This window comes from Myotis myotis, unplaced genomic scaffold (assembly GCF_014108235.1).
Source record: "Myotis myotis isolate mMyoMyo1 unplaced genomic scaffold, mMyoMyo1.p scaffold_m19_p_5, whole genome shotgun sequence".
NCBI classification, from domain to species: Eukaryota; Metazoa; Chordata; class Mammalia; order Chiroptera; family Vespertilionidae; genus Myotis; species Myotis myotis.
Window position 1 is genome coordinate 32,852,633 of NW_023416357.1, and position 20,493 is coordinate 32,873,125.

Here is a 20,493-nt window from a genome sequence, read left to right on the forward strand (position 1 = left end):
TCAAAACGTTTCTTTAAAACTGTAGCTGCATGTTGATGTCTCATCTTGAAGAACCAAAAGCAACAGAAGATGAAGAACCACCCACAGAACAGGATAAGAGGAAAAAAATGGTAAGTTACAAAAGCAGCTTCTAAAAATTTGGGGAACCATATATTGTCACTAGAGGCCCATTGCATGAAGATTCGTACAATAGGCCTTCCTTCCCCTGGCTGCCGGCACCAGTTTTCCTCCGGCACCTTGGACACAGGCTAGACTTCTCCGCCCCAGCCCGCAGCGAGGCTTGGCTTCTCTGCTCCAGCCGCCATCATTGTTGGGTTAATTTGCATACTCATCCTGATTGGCTGGTGGGTGTAGCAGAGTGATGATCAATTTACATATTTCTCTTTTATTAGTGTAGATATTCTGTAGGGTTGAAAATATCTGTTAGTCCATTCCTCTATCCCTTACTGCAAAATTAAGGTAAGCAGAGTTTTGAAATTGGGAATTTATTCCTGAAACAGATTAATTTTATTCCTTGATATGAAGTAATTGTTTATTATCTTAGCAGAGCAGAGGGTTTGTTCTTTTATGCACAGAAAACACGTGACCCTCAAATCGTGTTTAAGTTGTAATGCTGATTCTTTTGTTTTGAGGAGATTCACTGAAGTTGTTTCTTTCCAGGTTATTTCTTGGATTTTTTGCAATGAATTTTTTTGGGTATACATCATAGACTTTTATAGAAATGCCTTTGAATTAATTGCTAAATTGTTTAGAAAACTATTCTTACTATAGGAATATAATAAGAATAAAGAATGGGAAATGTATAATATCTTTCCTTTTGTTTTTTTTTAAAACCTCACATGAGGATATTTTTCCATCAATTTTTAGAGTGAGTGGAATGGAGGGGGAGAGACAGAGAGAGAAACATCGATGTCAGAGACACATTGATGTGACAGAGACACATCGATTGGTTGCCTCCTTGCAAGTGCCCCGACCAGGGCTGGGGATTGAGCCTGTAACCGAGTACATGCCCTTGACTGGAATTGAACCCAGGACCCTTCAGTCCTCAGGCTGATGCTCTACCTACTGAGCCAAACCGGCTAGGGATAAAATATCTTTCCTTTAAAATTATTTATAATCTTGAATTTTTTTTTTAAAAAAAGCTCACCTGAGGATATTTTTCCTATTGATTTCTAAAGAGAGTGGAAGGGAGGGAGGAGGGGAGAGAGTGATAAAGAGGAGCATTGACACACAACGGCAATAGAGTATCATGTACAAAGCATTGATCTTTGTAATTAGTATTTCCTCTGTGAGCTTGAATATCTGCTCAGAATATCATTCTGGTGATGATGAAACGTACAAAAGGCTGGCATCGGACACACAACTAACTAAGGCTACTTTTATAAAAAGTAGTGAACATTTCAAATGGTAGATTTAATAGAACTTTCCTTACAACTGAGACCATCAAAAACAATGTTAACCTTCCCCAAATTTAGAAATACACAGTTTCAGAGATTAATTTAGCTCTTACAACCTGCAGAGTTGCGAGTGACATTAAAACAATCCAAGAGGATAGGAAGGAATGAATTTAAATAATCCAACTGAGGTATAATGAAGACTCAAATTGATAACCAGGCAGCCTCCTGGGATAGCAGTTCTTTCTGTTGTAGGGCTAAAATATTAATAAAATATAGTTTGAAATCCAGAGGTTAAGCTCTTTCACAGTAGCTACATAATAGTAATCAAAAGATACTGGAAAGAAAATTATCTTGAACATGCTCTTGGAATTAAATAAAGCAATGGCTTCTTGGTTTTTGTTTTTAGTTGAGATTTCAGATTAATTGCCTACTGACATCAGTATTGTTCTTGAGTATGACAAAGCAGGCAGCCTCGTTATTTCTTCATTATTTACTTGCATTATTACCAGAAACCTTAATCAGGAAGAGTTCAGCAAGTTTGTACTGGTCCCTTGGAAACTTCAGCAGTGTAGCATTGATTCAGAGTAAATAAAGTCTTCATGTTTTTGGTTTTTTTAAAAAATATATTTTATTGATCTTTTACAGAGAGGAAGAGAGAGGGATAGAGAGTTAGAAATATTGATGAGAGAGAAACATCGATCAGCTGCTGCCTCCTGCACACTTCCCACTGGGGATGTGCCCACAACCAAGGTACATGCCCTTGACCGGAATCGAACCCGGGACCCTTGAGTCCACAGGCCGACGCTCTATCCACTGAGCCAAACCGGTCAGGGCTAAAGTCTTTATGTTTATAGATGAAAGATGTGGACTGTTTGGGAGAACTTATTTTTCAGTAACTTAGATATCATTCCAGTGACCCTTTGACTGTCTTCTTGGCAGTTTTTTCTATTTTCATTCCCACTTTTCCCTTATTCTTTCAAAGCATTGTTGTACATAAGGAAGTTCCTGTTTTGAAGAGGTTTATTTTTATTATATTTTTATTGATTTCCAAGAGGACGCAAGAGATAGAAACATCAATGATGAGAGAGAATCATTGATTGGCTGCTTCCTGCATGCCCCACACTGGGGATGGAGCCCGCAACCCCAGGACAAAATGTTTTCTGTTGAATGTTATCTTTAGAGAGTGGAATGATGGGCTGTTTTTAATTTAATTGTATTTCTTTTGTTTTTCAAATATGCCAATGGGAGGGAAAGAGTATATGTTTGTTTTGTTTATTATTTATGTTGTTTATTATTTTCATTTCTCATTTTAAACCAGAAGCATATAGTGAATGTGAACAGCATAGCAATCCAGAATGGGGTGCATTTCCTGTGGTCCTGCCACAGTAGACTACCTGGCTTTCCTAAGAGAAACCCTGGACAATTGTGTTTAAGGCTCTTCAGCATGTTCTATTCCTTTTAGGGTCCTTTCTACCAGGTTTTGAGTCTTTACATGGATGAAACCTTAGTTATTGAGAGATTGGGCTAATCATGCAACTCCATTCTCAGAGGCCCTAGTTCCTGAGGTTAGACAAACCAAGTGAATTTCATTTGACAAACATTTCCACAGTGAGGCTGCTTGGGAGTCTCTTGTAAGCAGGGAGGCAGGGCAGTGTGTTGCTGTGGGAGAGGTTATGAAGAATTTGAGACAGGCACGTGTAAGAGGGACTGTTTTGCCCTTTGTTTGACACAGTGTGGTCCTCTCTGTCCCACAGCTGGCCCTGAAGGACCCGGTGCACTCTGTGTCCTTGCAGCAGTTCACCTACGAGAAGCTCAAGGCACAGCAGGAACTCCTGGGCGAGCAGGGCTTCCAGTCCCTCATGGAAACGGTGGACACGGAGATCGTCACCCAGCTCCAGGAGTTCCTGCAGGGCTTCTGAGAGCACAGGACTCTGGCTGCCCTGCTCCTGCAGCCAGCCAGGGAACCCACCTGCCATCTGTGAGCGCCTGCTGAGACACAAGGAGAGCCTGTGTGTGAACAGAAGCAAAGACCACACTTTTTTTTACTACAGAATGCAGTGACTGAATGTAAATCCCACATAACAAAAACCACAGACCTATTCCTCAAAAGAATTTAATTTTATATTTATGAGGGGCCCTGTGTGTACTAGAGATAGATTTGATGGTATAGCTGCTTAGTTTCCTGATAAGAGAAGAAACTATTGGATTACCTTTAATCATGTGCTCTTAATGTTTGTGAAGATGAAAGTTAATGTCAGATGTTTTTCTGCAACCAAAATTAGTAAAATTTGGCTGCCTTATCTCTTTTTTAAGCTAATGACACTACTAGTTTGAGAAATGACAAAGCTGTCCAGATGCAATTAAAGAAATGAGTGCACCAGACAAAACTATATAAATAGTGACAAATACACATTACTAGATTACCTTGCAAGGGAGTTGATTTCATCTGACATAGAAAACATGTTTTATCAAATGAATGCTTTTATTTTTATTCTAGTAATTTGATATCATAATTAGTAAAGGTATTTTTTCTCATTTTATGTTCAATAATTACATTTAGTCTTTACTCATTGTAAGGCCTCAGAAGTGAACCTGTGGTACTGCAGTACCAGGTGGGAGACCTCGGGTCAGGATTTGGCCCTAGTTCCTTTGTTCCTCCAGAGGCCCAGGGGCACCAAGAAGACCGAGGTTGCTAGACCCATGATGCAGAGCGGCTGTTCCCACTCACCCATCCCAGGCTCCTCAGGCGCAGGGCTGCCTCAGGGCCGCAGTGAGGTGGGTGCCCTTGGGGACCAGCAGCAGTCCCGGGTGCCAACTCTGATGTGACAAGTCTTCCTTGTTCCTCCAACCTGCAGCACCCCAAAAGGGGAAATGGGAGAAGATACAGCCTTACTTTGTCTTACTTGCCACTTATTATTAGGAACTTTTAACGCGTTTGTAAGGAAACACTCAGAAACGCTGTTGGGAAATGTCTGGTCTTTCTGTGGAGAGTTGGTACAGCGTGTCACTGCAGGGGAGCGCTGCCCTTCTGTGAGCTGCGGAACCCAGAATGTATGGACGTGTTGGGTGTTTTCAACAAGAGAAAGAAAATATGGTCCAAATTAAATTTTCCAAAGATACCGTACGTTTGATTTGACTGATTATTTTCCCCCACACAAACAGAGTTCATAAAAATTGCCCAGTGAATTTAAAGAGAGTTTTCTTTCATGCTCTGGTGCTGGCGCTGTCCGGGTCGGAGGCAGTGGGCAGGTCCTAGTTCCCCTTAGTTTCTCTTTTCACGTAAAGTCCAAGAGCTTCTCTGTGCTGTTTCTTTATCACCATTCCTCAATTTGCAAGACTGATTTACGAAGAATAATTTATTTTTGTTGTCTTAATTATTTTAATTTGAGGCACTATTCCTATTAGTGTTAATCAAAAATTGTCAAACGTACTCCAGTTTTTCAGCTGCAGTGAAGTGCTCATCTTCCCAGTCCTGACAGATTTCATTATAGTGTTAGAGCAAATATTACTAAAATAGCCACTTGGGAAAAAAGGTAAAAAACTTATCTCTGGAAAAGAGATTATTCATTTTTTAAAATCAAAGAGTAAAATAGGCTTTGTAAACAGCTCAGAAAAAAATTCATGTGTCTTGGATTTTTAAGTGCTTAATTAAGACATAAAATGTAACTATTGATTTACAGAATTTGTTCATTAATGCAGCCTTCTGGCAAACATTTAAGACTTGGGCAAACAACTCAGCCAGGCCTCTGGTTGAACTGTGGCTCCTGACAGAAGGTAATCATTTCTGTTCCATAAACATACTCCTTTTCTATTTATTTTACTTTACAGAGTTCTCCCCTCCTCTGACAGAGGCCCAGGTGGCCAACAATAACATGTTAAAGTTTTTATTTTAAATGGTTTCTCCTCCCCTTCTCTCATATTAGAGGAGCCACATCACTACACATTAAAAAGACATTATAGTTTTCCTTGAAAAGTCACCTTGGATCTGTATTTTACCTACCCCTTTATTCAGCTGGTATGTGCCGAGTTCCTGTTTTGTGCCATGGTTCTAGGCCACATTCTGGGATTAGCACAGGGTACTTACCTCATGAAATTTTACAATTCAGTGGAAGCACTCGCCACCAGGGTATAAGACACTGGTTCTAACCATAGTGTATGTTCAGGAGCAGTAGGGGAAGACTACTTAAAAAGAGAAGGCTTCTGGCACTGTTTATTTTAATTTGATGTCCATTTAAAATCTGCCCTCAAACATCATAGTTTGGTGAGGTTATTGCAGAGTAAATGTCACTGTGCTGAAACTGGGCAGCTGATTCCAGACTCAGAACTGCTTGAAATTACTCTGACTTACAAAATCATCAGTGAGATTTTGAAAATGTTAGAAGCTCTGTAGCCTCACAACTAATTCCTGATTCTGCGAATTATAACTTTAGGCTCACCAACTAAGGGCAGTGGGTTTCTGTTCTACTTCTACAGACCTTATAAATCCCGAGTGAGTATAAATTTAAAAGTCATTGCAAAGAGCTGAGGAAAGGATGATAAGATGCATGCCATGAAAAACAAAACTAATCCCCCCACCTTAGAAAACAAGTTTAAATCTATAGAGCATTGAAAGAAACACCAGGATGCTCATCATCTGGCTTCACCAAATTGTTTTCCTTTGCCACATTTATCTCTTCATACATACATACACACACACATAGTATATGCACTTAATTTTATTGAATCATTTGAAAGTAAGTTACAGACCTTTCACCTCCCAATTCTTCAGCATGCCTCTGAGAATGACATTTCACTACATATCTACTAATTATATACCTAAGAAAATATTAATGCACTAATATCTATATATATAAAAGGCTAATATGCTAAGTGTCTGACCATCCGACCAGTCACTATGACGCGCTCTGCACCAGGGGGCAGACGCTGAATGCAGCTGCTCAATGCAGGAGCTGCCGTACTGTGCACTGGCCATTAACAGAGAAACGGCACCGTGGACCTGGTGCCAACAAAGCAACACTTGGCCTCCCTCAAGTGGGCCCCACCACCACCCAGCAGTGACAGCCCACCAAATTGCAGCCAATGCTGCCAAGACCCATGGCACAAAATGTGGCCCACAGCCCAGCTCAGAAACAGTGGCTGTGGGCACTGGGTAATGACGTCCCATAGCAACGCCCAGCTTCCTCTCCCTAGCAGCTAGCCTCCTTAGAGTTTCTTCAGCCCAGGAACATGACTTGCTCTATAGCCAGGTGCAAACATTTTATACTTTAACCAAATGTCTATGAAGCATTTTCCCGTGCCTCATCTCAATTGATCCTCACAGATGTCCTGGAGTAGGTAGATAGGAGACTCGGTGGAATCCTATTAGCCAGAAAGCTTAGAAACTTGACCCAACTTAAAAGAAGTAAGAAATGGTGGACCTTGAAAATGACTTCAGGTTTTCTTACTGTGCAGAATATAGTCAAACACTGCTGCAATTAAATATTTTACCCTTTGTCCTCCTTGCGTGATCTACAATAATCTGCTTTGTGTTGATATTTACTGCTGTGCTGCTGAAAGAGGTTGGGGTGCTTCACTGGGCTGGAAAATGTTTAGCTAAATCAGAAAGCAGGTCCAATTAAGCAAGTCTATTCTATAATATAAAAGGCTAAGTTGACTCGCGTATGCACGATACATGTAAAGCTCTCACTGGCGCCAATCGCATGTGTGTGTTTCGATCTGTCATTGTCGATTGTGGATTTGGTTGACACTTATAGAGAAAGGGCGAATAGCGATATTAAAATATTTCTTCTAATTAATTTATTTTCAATGTGCACATATTTGTGCACCAGGCCTCTAGTATCTAATAAACAGTTTGAATTCCAATTCCCCCAAAGCCCTACACATGTCTCTTCTATGATGCTTGGTTGTTTCAAGATCCAGAATTCATTGACATTGATACATTGAATTTAGCTGTTTAGTTTTGAATCTAGACTAGTCCTTTTTTCTGTGTCTTTTTCATTGCCTTTTTTGAAAAATCCAAAACAGTTGTCTTACAGAATGTCCATTATCGTGCAGTGTTCTATTGTTTCCTCGTGATTGGATTCAGGTTGATATTTTTTGGCAACAGGACTCCGTTGGTCATGTGTACTTGCTATGGCATCACATAGCAAGCATGCAATGCCGGCTGTCTCTCTGTTGGTGGTGCTACATGGTTTACGTGTAGCATCATTATAAGGATAAGTTGTCAAAGAGAAGCTTAAAGTCCTAGAAGTTTCCAGTATTGCTTATTTTTTGTTGTTAATCCTCACCCGAGGGTATTTTTCCATTGATTTTTTTAGAGAGAATGGAAAGGAGGGTGAGAGACAGGGAGAGAGAAATATGGATGTGAGAAGAGACACATCAATTGGTTGTCTCCTGGACGCACTCCAACCAGGGCTGGGGATCGAGCTTGTAACTGAGGTATGTGCCCTTAATCAGAATCGAACCCGGGACCCTTCAGTTTGCAGGCCAATGCTCTATCCAATGAGCCTAACCAGCTAGGGCCATTTTATTTTTTTTAAACCTTTGAGCAATGGAAAAAAAATGTATTGAACTTGGCATGGTTTCATCAATCTTAAGTCTCAGAAACTCCGTTATTGTTATGGCACAGCTCTTAGCCAAGAGCCATCAACTTCTCTCCCACTCCCTCCCTCTCTCCCCACACCCTCTGTGTTTAAGAGGTATGTTTATCTTTGTGAAACTTGAACTCACCACTAAAAGAAGTGGAGGCAAGCACTGCCTTTCTCGTTTCATTACCAAAACACCCATTTTGGATTTGTAAGTATTTGATCGTATTTGGGCTGAGCTTAAAAGGCAGACAGGCCTGACTCTAGAGCGTGGAATTCTAGCATGGTTATGGTGAGAAGCAGTACGTATCAGCTGGCAAAACGAGGAGAGAGCAGAAAATAATCGTTTCCTTAAATGTGAAACTTCGGTCTTGGTACCTCCATTGGCCTGTGACATCAGGAACAGCAGTTTAAAGTCACCTTTCTCTCTTTAAGAGACTACCTTCTGTCCCAAATGCATCCAAATTATACAGAACCTGATGTCCATGAAGGGTGCAGACCAGTCCGTGGGCTACAGAGCCGGAACTTTCCCACAGCCCCTGCTGCTGTCTGAAGGTGAGTGTTAGAGCCCTGAGGTGGGAGGAGGGGGGGAAGGGAGGGGGAAGCTCCTAGTGCCCTGGAAAGGACTATAGGTATTGGTCTGAGTCTCTCTGTTTTTACTTCTGGGCAGTTGAACTGTCCCGAGGGACTCCTTATTGTCTGAAGCACTTGGATAAAATTCAAAATGGAGAGTCATTGACTACATTTTTTCTTGACTTCTTTCTTACTCTAACAAGTAGAGAGTGCCCTATTAGCCCCAGATCTTTAACAAGCACCATTTGCTCCTTGTTCCAGCTGATGCCTGCACCCAACTCATTTGGGCCTGTTGAAATTTGTTTAGCCAACTGTGCTTTGAAGAACTGTCCAATTCAGGGAGGAATGTATCGATGTCTGGTCATCCGGCCCTTTTTTCCTTCTGAGTGAAACATTGATTTTGCTGGGACAGGTAGGTATGAGTCCAGTGAGGCTTAAAGCATTTATGTCTGCCCCTAGGCAGATGGTTTGAAAGTTGGAAATTGGCTTTATGAGTAGAATTCTGCTTGTTGGGGATTTTTATTGCAAAGGGTTAGAGCAGCCGAGTCTGGCGAGGAGACTGAGTATTTTCTCAGTAGCTTTACCCCAGGCAAGATCAGTATCTCATTTCAGAAGGGGCAGGTCATTTCCACAGTGCTCTCGAGGCTAACTCCAAAGTGGCCTTTTCTTTGTTAACGAACAGTGCAACTTGAGCAGTAATGTAGAAGAGCAAAACTTTGTGATTGACAGGAAAGTCGTAGCTCATAAATGTGCACACTGAGCTCAGAAGTGTATTGACGGCGAGCCAGCGCAGGAAAGTCTATTGACAGTTCTGGAGGTAATCACAAACTGATTATGAGCTCCATTTAGGCCAGGAAGGCAGCTCAGTTTATTTCTTTCTTGGGTTGAAAGGCACATGTCTTGTGCTGCCTCTGGCAGTGAGATCAATATTGTGCAAGGCCTTTTCTTTTCAGCCTTATCGTGCTTTGCTATAGCACAATGCATCGAGAAATGCTGAACCCAATATTTTATTATACTTACTAGATAAACCTGCTAAAGGCAGCCTAGTATGGAAATATGGAAACCTAAACTTACTGAAGTAATAGATCAGAGAATTGGTTATTTTAAAAGTCTATACTTTTCAGAAGGCTCTTGTAGATATCACTTCTTGTAGATTTTTCTTAAAGGAAGAAAATAGGCTATTTAATTTATTTTATATTTTTTAGTCATATAAGTTCAGAGCAGGAAGGGGATCAGAGAGTGGTGATCTAATCTAACCATACCATTTCACCAATGAGGAGGCAGGCCTTGGATCCCTGGTGCCTCCAGTGTACTTTCAATTGTATTGGTTTATTTTATTTTATTTTTTAAATATATTTTATTGATTTTTTACAGAGAGGAAGGGAGAGGGATAGAGTTAGAAACATCGATGAGAGAGAAACATGGATCAGCTGCCTCCTGCACACTCCCTACTGGGGATATGCCCGCAACCAAGGTACATGCCCTTGACTGGAATCGAACCTGGGACCCTTGAGTCCGCAGTCCAACGCTCTATCCACTGAGCCAAACCGGTTAGGGCTTTATTGGTTTATTTTAAATGTTAATGGTTACCTAGATTTACAATATACATTTTAAACTAGTGTAAGTCCACCTTAAAAATAGCACCTCTTTATGTGTAGCAAAGGTACTTTTTAACAATATTCCCCAGTCCCGCTTCATCCCTTATGATGTTACTATCACTCATTTCACTTATCCATATGCTATAGTTATCCAATACACTGTTACTGTTACTTTAAACAGTTACTTTTTAGATCGACTAAGGCAGCCGTGGGCAAACTACAGCCCATTTGAAATGAATAAAACTAAAAAAAAAAAAAAAAGACTGTACCCTTTTATGTAATGATGTTTACTTTGAAATTATATTAGTTCACACAAACACTCCATCCATGCTTTTGTTCCGGCCCTCCAGTCCAGTTTAAGAACCCATTGTGGCCCTCGAGTCAAAAAGTTTGCCCACCCCTGGACTAAGGCTTTTAAAAAGGTAAAAGATTTTATTTTACCTTCATTTATTCTCCAACACTTATTCTTTATTTTATGTAGATCCAAATTTCTGACCGATATAATTTTCCTCTTAATATTTCTTTGCAGGGCAGGTCTCTGGTAATGAATTCCCTCACTTTTTGCTTGTCTGAGAAAGTCTTTATCCTTCACTTTTGAAGGATACTTTTGCTGGATATAGAATTCTTGTTGGGTGTTTTTTCTTTCAACATCTTAAATCTCTCACTTCATTGTCTTTTTGCTTTCATGATTTCTGAAGAGAAGCCCATTACTATTCTTATCCTTATTCCTTTATAGGCAAAATGATTTTCCCTCACTGCTCTGACTTCTTTTCAAGATATTTCTCTTTGTGTTTGGTTTTCCAGAAGTTGAATATGTATAAACATAGGTGTCATGTTCTGGGTTTATTTCTGTTACAGCGTTTTTTATTTTTAGCATTCTTTCTTAGAATATTCACCCATCTGTTCTTGCATATGGCCTGCTTTTTCCATTAGAGCCCTTGACATATTAATTATAGTTATTTTAAATTTCCTACCTGAAAATTCTAGCATCTACCATACATGAGTCTTGGTTTATTTGTTTGAAGTCTTCTCTGATTTATTTGATTACAGATCTTGACCTGTATGTTTTGCTTGTTTTTTAGCATGCCTTATAATTTTTTTGCTTAACATTGGGATACTATATTGGGTAATAGGAACCGAGATAGTCTTCCGTGTGAGCATTTATGTTCATCTGGTTAGGATTTAGGCTGTGTGTGCTTAATGTTTGCTATAGCTGGGATTGGTGCAAGAGCTTTCAAATTCTTCTGGGCTCTGTGTTTGTTTCCTCTCTTGACGTTGGCCTTCCCTAAGTCTCAAAGAGCGTCTTATAGCTCTTTCTGGGGCAATCCACTTTCACACTGTGGCCCTGGTGGTGGTAAAGTGTGTGGGAAGGGAGTGTTCTCTAATCATGATTAAATCTCAAGTCTCTTAGTGCACTGGCTTGAGTCTCTGGCCTATGACCTTGAATAGCTTCCTCATCCCTCTGAGGTGGGACAGGAAGGCGAGAAGGGGCTGAGGTGAGAGTTATTCCATTCTATGGCTTCAGGACCAGCCTCTGGTAAAGTCATCCCCCTCGAGAGTAAGCAAGCCTCTGTTATGGAGAAGCTCTGGGCATATTCCACAAACATCACTCTTGCCTCCACCTGCCAGAGCCACAGGGAGTCTTCACCAGGAGAAACTGGTGGAGCTCCTGGAGGTAAGGCTCACAGCAGCAAGGTCTGGGCCCAGCGGAGATGGTGCTGGCTCCGCAGCGCAGCACTCCTGCTCCCGGTGAGCGGGTCTGGGCTGTGACTCTGGATTTGCCTGTTTCTCCACATTTCGGGGGACAGTTCGCCCTGCAAACCCAATTCTCTGGTGAGTTCAAGGACAGTCATTGATTTTCCATTTGTCCTGTTGTTACTCCTGTAAAAACTGGAGTGTAGACTTCCAAGCCTTTTATATGTTGGTGCTGAAACAGTCCAATGTACTTGGCCTTCCACTATCTAAATAACCTGAAGGACGAGAAAAATTCCTCACAAGACTAGCAATTTTGTTTTTGAAATAATTTAGAAATAGCAATTGAAAACTGATAAAACAAGTAAAACCTTTTAAGCAAATTACATGGTCAATTGCTTTTTAATAACATTTTTCCTCATTATAAAAGCAACACATTCATGGTAAACAGTTAAAATATACAATGAGGAAGAGGGAAGGGAATATAAATTGCCAATAATAAGAGGTAATCGGTTAAATTCTGCTGTATTTAATTTTCTTCACTGAGTGTTATATTTAAGCATTTCCTCGTGCCTTTTAAACATTCTTTTTTTAAGAAAATTATTATTATTATTATTATTTTTTTTTCAGAGAGGAAGGGAAAGGAAGAGAGAGAGAAACATCAGTGTCGAGAGAGACTCATCAACTGGGAAGGACAGGGAAGCGGCAGGCCTCTAGTAGGCACTTGTTGGCCAAGTTAAGTTTTTGTCATTCTCCTAAGAACATCTGGAAGCAGAGAGATTGGCAGGCCAAGGAAGGGGTGAACAGAAGGCGGGATGGATTGCAGGGCTGATGCCATTAGAACGGTGGTTGATAAGCAATGTAGCAAGCCTGGCAGGTGGCCGTGGTGAGACATGGAGAAGCTGAGGTTACTGCTTCGGAAGGAGGAGCGGTTTCAGTGAAGAGGAGGGTCCGTGTGGGACTGTGGAAGAGACCTTTAGTCATTCCTCTCCTGCCCTCTGTGGGAGGTCACAGCCAAAGCAAAGGTTTGCTGTTACTTTTGTTTTACAAAAGAGAGGAATACTTGTCTTGAAAAATATGTCTTTAAAGGGCCTGGCCAGGTGCCTGGCACAGAGCAGGTGCTCTACAAGTAAGTGGGTCCTCACTGGACTGTCGCTGCCACTGCTGAGCTGTCTCCTGGGCCCATGGTGTGTGTAATGCCATTTGTGAACTTCTTCCTGAAACTGAACTAGGAAATGCCCCTTATGCTAAACTCAACTGTGTTCATGAATAGTGTTTGGGCAAGATTTCTGTGACGTGGCTTATGGAACATCTTGTAGTCAAAATCACTCTCTGGGACCACATCTCCAGTGTTCAAGTTACGTGCTAATCATTGATCTATATTCATTCACCGTTTCAGAAATGTATGTATTCTGTAAAGCGAGGAATAGGAGTTGTAACAACACCCTGAGAAATGGTGCGGGGGCTGCCATAACAAAGCACCACACACACTGGGGGGCTTAAAACAGGTTGGAGGCCAGAAGTCCCAAACTGAGGTGCCAGCAGGGTTGGTCCTTCTGAAGCCTGTTCTACTGTAGGGGGTTTGCTGCACTCCTTCGGGGTCCTAGGTTTGTGGGTGCATCACAATCTCAGCACCCCCTGTGCCTCCTTCCTGTTAGGAGGAAACCAGTCATTTAAATGATTACATCTGCAATGACCCCATTTCCAAATAAGGTCATATTTCAAGGTACTGTGGGTTAGAATTTCAACAATTCTCTTCTGTGGGGACACAATTCAACCTGTAACAGAGGGTTTAAAAACCCTCACTGATATTTCTCTGTTCACATCATCCTGTTGATAACATGTCTAAGAGCTATAAGCCCCAGCTCTGTGGGTAGAATCGTGGCTCTAAAAATAAAACCTAGTTTGAATGTACTCACAAAGTATGGGATGAGTTTCGCCTCGATTTGAGGCTAAATCTGCAGGCAGGTGGGCCGACCTGAGTGGATGGGGAGTCTGAGTGGATGGTGAGCACAGCCCCTAAGGAGTCATCACACTCCCAGCAAGGGAGCCCAATGTTCCAGGCTCATTTACTAACCTTGCCTCAAAATGGTTGCTTGGAAGTCTAAGTAATTCATCGCCACATCTTGCAGATGGCCGTTGGTTTCCATATTCTTTTTCAGTCTTACTTTTTAGGGACCAGGAGCCACATTAGATGCCTGGCACTATCCCAAGGCGCTGCGGTTGCACAGAAGGACCGTGTTTCACTGAGCCTGAGGAGGATGCAAAATAAATGGCAATAAACAAAAGCCACATCACCATTTTGTTCCATTTAAAATGATCATGGAATTCGGGTTGCTTACAGCTGCACTAAATTCATGCTTCATTCTTTTTTTAAAAAAAATATATTTTTATTGATTTCAGAGAGGAAAGGAGAGGGAGAAAGAGATTGAAACATCAATGATGAGAGACAATCATTGATCAGTTGCTTCCTGCGTGTCCCCTACTGGGGATCGAGCCCGCAACCTGGGCATGTGCTGTTGACCGAAATTGAACCCAGGACCCTTCAGTCTGCAGGCCGACACACTCTATCCACTGAGCCAAATCGGCTAGGGCTTCATTCTTGATTTGGCCCCAGAAAACAACAGCAACGGCAGTCCATTGAGCTGCGTTGAAAACTGCCTGAGCTCTCTCTGAATCCAAGGGAGGGTGGCTGTTTTCCCAGCAAGTCTGAGCCAAGAGCTGTTGGGGTCGGTGGGAGTCCACACCAGCTCTCCCTCCTGAGAGGTGCAGCCTTTGAGTTATGTTTCTCCCATGCGGGGCGGGTGCAGGGACTCAGACTGTGTCTGCCGACCCAGGGGCCACCCCACCTCTCTGGCAGAGATAAGTTTATTTCAGCTTCTGTTTCTCCATTAGTTATAACTCTCATTCATGAGGATGCCACCCAATTCAACCTGGCTTAAGAAAAGTTGCCGAAACCGGTTTGGCTCAGTGGATAGAGCGTCAGCCTGCGGACTGAAGGGTCCCAGGTTCGATTCTGGTCAAGGGCATGTACCTGGGTTGCGGGCACATCCCAAGTGGGAGATGTGCAGGAGGCAGCTGATCGATGTTTCTCTCTCATCGATGTTTCTAACTATCTCTCTCCCTTCCTCTCTGTAAAAAATCAATAAAATATATTAAAAAAAAAAAAAAAAGAAAAGTAGGAATTCATTGGTTCACTTGACTTGGTTGGGAGAGATTGGCTTTAGGTGCACTCTGACCCAAGGGCTTAACTGGTGTGGAGAGGATCCAATTTCCTGGCTCTGTTTTCCATAGTGATGGCTCAGCTCCAGGTATATGTCATCTCACTTATGGAAATTTCAGCAGAAATAAGCAGTGCCTTTTCCTCTGCTGCGCCAACATAGCGCTTATTGCATCTCATTGCTTCTTACTGGGCTGCAGACCCAACTCTGAGCCAGTCGCTGTGGCCACACAACGTGATGTTCTGTGGTCAGGCAGGCCTGAGCCACATGCCTACATACAGAGCTAGGAATAGAATCAGAAGGCTGCGGACTGATTGCCAGGGAGCAGACTGGGAGAAGGGCAAAAACAACAACATAAAACACAAATAAAATAAAGTAGCCGCCTTGTGTTGACCAATAGAGTGGTTGGTAAAAATGAGATGTGTTGTCTGGAACATAGACCCACGTAACTTTTAGTCTCAGTTACACTGGAAAACAACATCTATAGTGGTTTCCCTCTTAATGCTCTAGGATTCCTTTTCAGGTTTTTCCAGGTGGGCCCGGTACATACTGCTGTTTGCTTATTTTTAAGCTTGACCACCTGTGGTCATCTGTTTTTGAAACAGAGTATCCCAGCTTTATTGAAACCTGACATTTGCTTTTGCTGCTTCCTTTGATCTTGAATTCATGAATGTCTCTCTCCTGTTCTGGCATTGTCAGAACCGAAAGCTGTTCTCCAAGGACCCAGCACTGTCATCTTATGTCATCCAAACTTGACTCATGTTTCAGGATGCAGCTGATGAGGTTCCCTCACTTCACCCACCTGGACCTGAAAGAGTTAGGTGGTGGATAAGCTTCTATGATCCATGCTGAGGGGATCCATGTCATTCAACTCTTAAACCCTCTTACAGAGATGTTGTGACATTTCTGTGTTGGAGTAAAGCTGCCAAGATATAAATATAGCGAATCAACTCTATGACTAAGGTTATAATATAAGTAGGGGGTTAGCTCATGGAGGGCTGGACTTATGCCCTGTCGACAGTGGCACACCATTGACTATTTCTGAGTAGGAGAGACAGACACCTTCCTCCTCTTGACCATCATTCATTGAACACATACTAAGTGCCAAACCCTGAACACATGTCCTTTACATATGTGACCTTATTTCACATCCACATTAATTCTGCAAGAGGAGAATCCCCTTTTCAAATGACACCTACTCACCTGAAATCACACCTCTTTCTTGGTAAGGATCCCTAAAAACACAGAGGACATGCAGAAACCAACCGTCCAACCTCACTAAGTGCACATGGACAGTGGTGGCTGGCATGTGGCCATTTCACCCTACAGAGAGTTAAGCCCTGAGGGAGGAGTTCATCTTTCTCAATTTGTTTGGCAGGGTAGCTGAGAAAGACATCACGCAAGGTTAAAATAACAGTGAAGAGGAAACGATGCAATTTCCTCATAGATTAGTTGCTTCCTGCTTCTTTGCCTCCTGCTTTTCCAGAGTGGAGATATATGTGCCCCCTTATTCCTTCCTCTTGGCTCACAATCTCATCTCTCTGTTGTTGATTTCTCTGTCTTTTCCCATCTTGTACATCCAGTCTTCTCATGGTCACCTCCCTTCCTCTCCAACGCCCTTTTCACCACAGAATGGCTCCTTGGACTGATTCAACTCTGTCTCCCCGGCCAAGTCACTTCATGCACGTCTGTGTCACTTTACCTACCTGTCTGTCTCTCAGTGGGATCTAGTGGCCTTTGCTTGACTTCCTCCCCGCCCCCCCTTTTTTTAAGTTCATACCCTCTTGTCTATTTTGACTGATTCGCTCCCCAGTGGAATCGTACTTCCTGTGCTGCTTATCTAGTGTTGGCCAACCTTCCTTTCCGCCAAGGACAGCGCCGTGTTCCTGGCTGCATCCTTGCATTTTGTTCTTGATCTTATTTCTCCTTTGTGACTTCTTGTATTCAGACTCTAGCTGCACCAGGTCCTGGCTACGTGGTTCTGGCAAAGTTGCTTTACTTCTCTATGCCTTTGTATTTCCTCTGTTACTATAAATATGATGGCGTTACTATTTCCCTTGTAAGGTTCTTATGAAGATTAAATGAGCTATTATGGAAAGTGTTTAGAGCATAGCCTGGCACATAGCAGTCAGCTGATAAATGTTGGTTCTTACTCTTGTGTTGGTGGTGGTATGACATTGTTCTGGCATTTTGATTCATGAGAGTTCCTTAAAAACACCAGTCAGAATGTCTGTTATAAAAAAGCCAACAAATAACAAGTGTTGGTGATGTTGTGGAGAAAAGGGAACTCTTGTGCTCTGTTGGTGGAACTGCAAATTGGTACAGCCACTGTAGAAAACAGTATGGAGATTTCTCAGAAAGCTAAAAATAGAACAATGATATGATGCAGTAATCCCACTTCTAGATATTTATCTGAACAAATCCAAATCACTAATTCTAAAAGATATCTGCACTCCTGTGTTCATTGCAGCATCATGCATAATAGCCAAGATATGGAAGCAACCTAGGTGTCCATCGAATGAATAAAAAAGATGTGGTACATATATTCAATGGAATATTACTCAGCAGTAAAAAAGATGAAATCCTCCATTTGCAACAACACAGATGGACTTAGAGGGTATTATTCCAAGTGAAATAAGTCAAACAGAGACAAATACCACATGATTTCACTTATATGTGGATTAAAAAAAAATCAAAACAAATGAACAAACAAAACAAAAACAGACTCGGAAACAACAAACTGATGGTTACGAGAGGGGAGATGGGTAGAGTGATGGTGAAAAGGGTGCGGGGGAATATAGCAAATTGCATGGTAGCTTTGCATGATGGCAGATGATTAGTAGACTTAGTGTAGTGAGAACTTTGTAAGATATCTAAATGTCAAATCACTATGTTGTACACCTGAAACTTATATAATATTGTGTGGCAACTATACTTTAACTCTAAAACAGGACAGCACACACACAGGCAGCTCCATGGTGGAGGGACAGAGAGCAGGTTTGGGGATAGCTAAATGGGAGGACAGTGTGTGTGCCTGGTGCCAGCTTAGTGTCCCCCAGATTCCCTTTTACAGACCTGAGAGGAAAGTCGCCTGTCCTTCAAGGACAAAAAGATACCATTCCTGCTTACTATCATATATATAAAAACCTAAGCGACCATTACAACCAGTCAACCGAATGACCAATCAACTGGTCACTATGATGATGCACTGACCACCAGGGGCACATGCTCAATGCAGGAGCTGACCCCTGGTGGTCAGTGCGCTCCCACAGCCAACCTCCCATGGTCCCTGCCCCCAGCAGGCTGGCTCCGATTGGCCATGATCATCTTTGATCACCAGCCGGGCCAAGGGACCCCACCCGTGCATGAATTCATGCACCAGGCCTTTAGTATAAGTAGTAAAGTGAAAAAGTAGTCTGGGTAAATACTGAGTTAGTAAAAGTTTCTTTTAAGTGAAATGAAACTAAAACAAGCAATACTCAGTAGGACTGCCACTCCATCTGTTTTGTTCCCTTTGGTACTCCACCAAGGTTTCTAAATGCAGTTCGGATTTTGAAAACATCTGGAATCAGCCAAGCACATTTTTGAAGCTGTTGAGCACAGACATTATAATCTGTATTTCTTGCTGCTTAGCTGTGCCTGCCTACTGTGCATTGACCTCTAGAGATGAGGCCAGCCGTATGCTCCATTCAGACAGTGTCCAACCTCAGAGGGACTTATGGGTACTTCGTGCGTGCGTGTGTGTGTGTGTGTGTGTGTGTGTGTGTGTACTTTGTCTTTGTTTCTGATTATAAAGGTAATGATGTTCATTATTGAAACATTGGAAAATAAAGAAAAGGGAAAAGAAGCATTGACACTAATAATCTGATCACCCAGAAATAATATATATATGTAAATAATGTAAATATATCTTAATTTTTATTCTGCTACCCATATATAATTCCATATAGCCATTATAGCTGATTCTCTATTGTGAAGGGAAAAAACAGCCTATTGAAGAACATCCCAGTTTTATGGTAAAAATATAAATATGCAGCCCTAGCTGGTTTGGCTCAGTGGATAGAATGTCAGCCTGTGGACTATAGGATTCCGAGTTTGATTCCAGCCAAGGGCACACGCCTGCGTTGTGGGCTCAATCTCCAGTGTGCAGGAGGCAGCCAATCAATTATTCTCTCTTATCGATGTTTCTGTCTCTCCCTCTCCCTTCCTCTCTGAAATTAATTTAAGAAAACAACACAAAAACAAAGATGCATAGAAAAAAGATCATAAACAAAATAAAATAAAAGAGATCAGCAGATATGTACTAGAAGGTTAACAGCGGGGGTTCTACTGTAGATATTTCTTCTTTTTATATTTTTCTATAGCACTTAAACTATCTAAAATGAGCATGTATTGCTATTATAATCAGAAAAGGAAAGCTTATTTTTCAAAAAGGTTCTGTTGCCTAGATTGAACAAACCAGGTAAACAGATGCTTTACCAAATTCTATTTTTATGAGATCTATTGTTCCAGTGTTCATACATTTATAAGAAGTATTTGCTGAATCCCTCCCTCTGAGCTCTGGGAAGGAATGACCTCCAAGGACTGGGAGTGGTAGGGAAACTCTGAGCCTGGTGGGACCAGGGATGGCTCCTCAGGGTTGGGAAGGATTTTACTCTTGGGACATGTGTCCTGGGATGGCCCACCCTGAAGGGCACTTGATCTTGTTTATCTGCCCTTTCCTCTTATTCCAAACCCCACAGGACCTATTCTCAATGCCTGACTTACAGAAGGCGGTGATAACCCACAAAGGTCTACCAGGGCTCATCTAACATGCGTCATTTAAAACTCCTGCATTTGGGGGCAGCTCTCCTGGCTTGTCCTGAGCCCAGAAGACTCAGGTACCTAGATGTCCCCCAATTCAGACTCCTCTCTAACTTTGATGCTTCTTAAAGAACACTCAGCCTCATCATTTCACCTCCTCCCACCACCTCCTGCTCAGTTCCCTCAGTTCCCACTGGTGGGCCTGACTCTAGAAAAAGGTTTTGAAATAAAAAAGAATATTGTTTAACTTGAAAGGAAATCACATTTTTCTCCATTTATCTACCAGAGTTTTCAGAAAACTTGTCCTAAAAGTGATACTGTTGAAGTATCTAAATAGATCCGCAGCCACAGGATATTACAGACATTTTACACTTGGCATTGCGTGAGAGAGCTGGAGAGCTGGGTTTGGTGTGTCCGTTTCCTGATATTGTCCCATCCCTGTTCCGTCTCAGCTACACAGGCCGATCTGGGAGATACTGTTTATTAAATGCCAGGTTTTCCTTTGTTATTTATGAGACGAGGAGAAACATGTAGGACATTGCTGCAGGAAGCCAGAAACTCTATGTTGCATACGACATCTCCTTCCAAAGTGTGGGCTTGGGTTTTGTGGGAATACTGATAGCTC

The 20,493-nt window shown here is 42.0% G+C and overlaps 1 protein-coding gene across 8 annotated transcripts in view; it reads left to right on the top strand.

Moving 5' to 3' along the window:
• Window positions 1-19,910, top strand: part of IPO11 (importin 11) — a 162,215-nt gene extending 142,305 nt beyond the window's left edge. For 7 of the 8 annotated variants that reach the window (XM_036308397.1, XM_036308394.1, XM_036308393.1 and 4 more), the window contains 2 exons: window positions 26-110; window positions 3,152-4,517. In XM_036308397.1, coding sequence (XP_036164290.1) covers window positions 26-110; window positions 3,152-3,316 — 250 coding nt within the window. In that variant the 3' untranslated portion in view covers window positions 3,317-4,517. Of the gene's footprint in view, window positions 1-25; window positions 111-3,151; window positions 4,518-19,807 lie in introns of those variants that run through there. The other variant, XM_036308396.1, reaches the window with a different exon arrangement.
• Window positions 19,911-20,493: the final 583 nt, after the last annotated feature.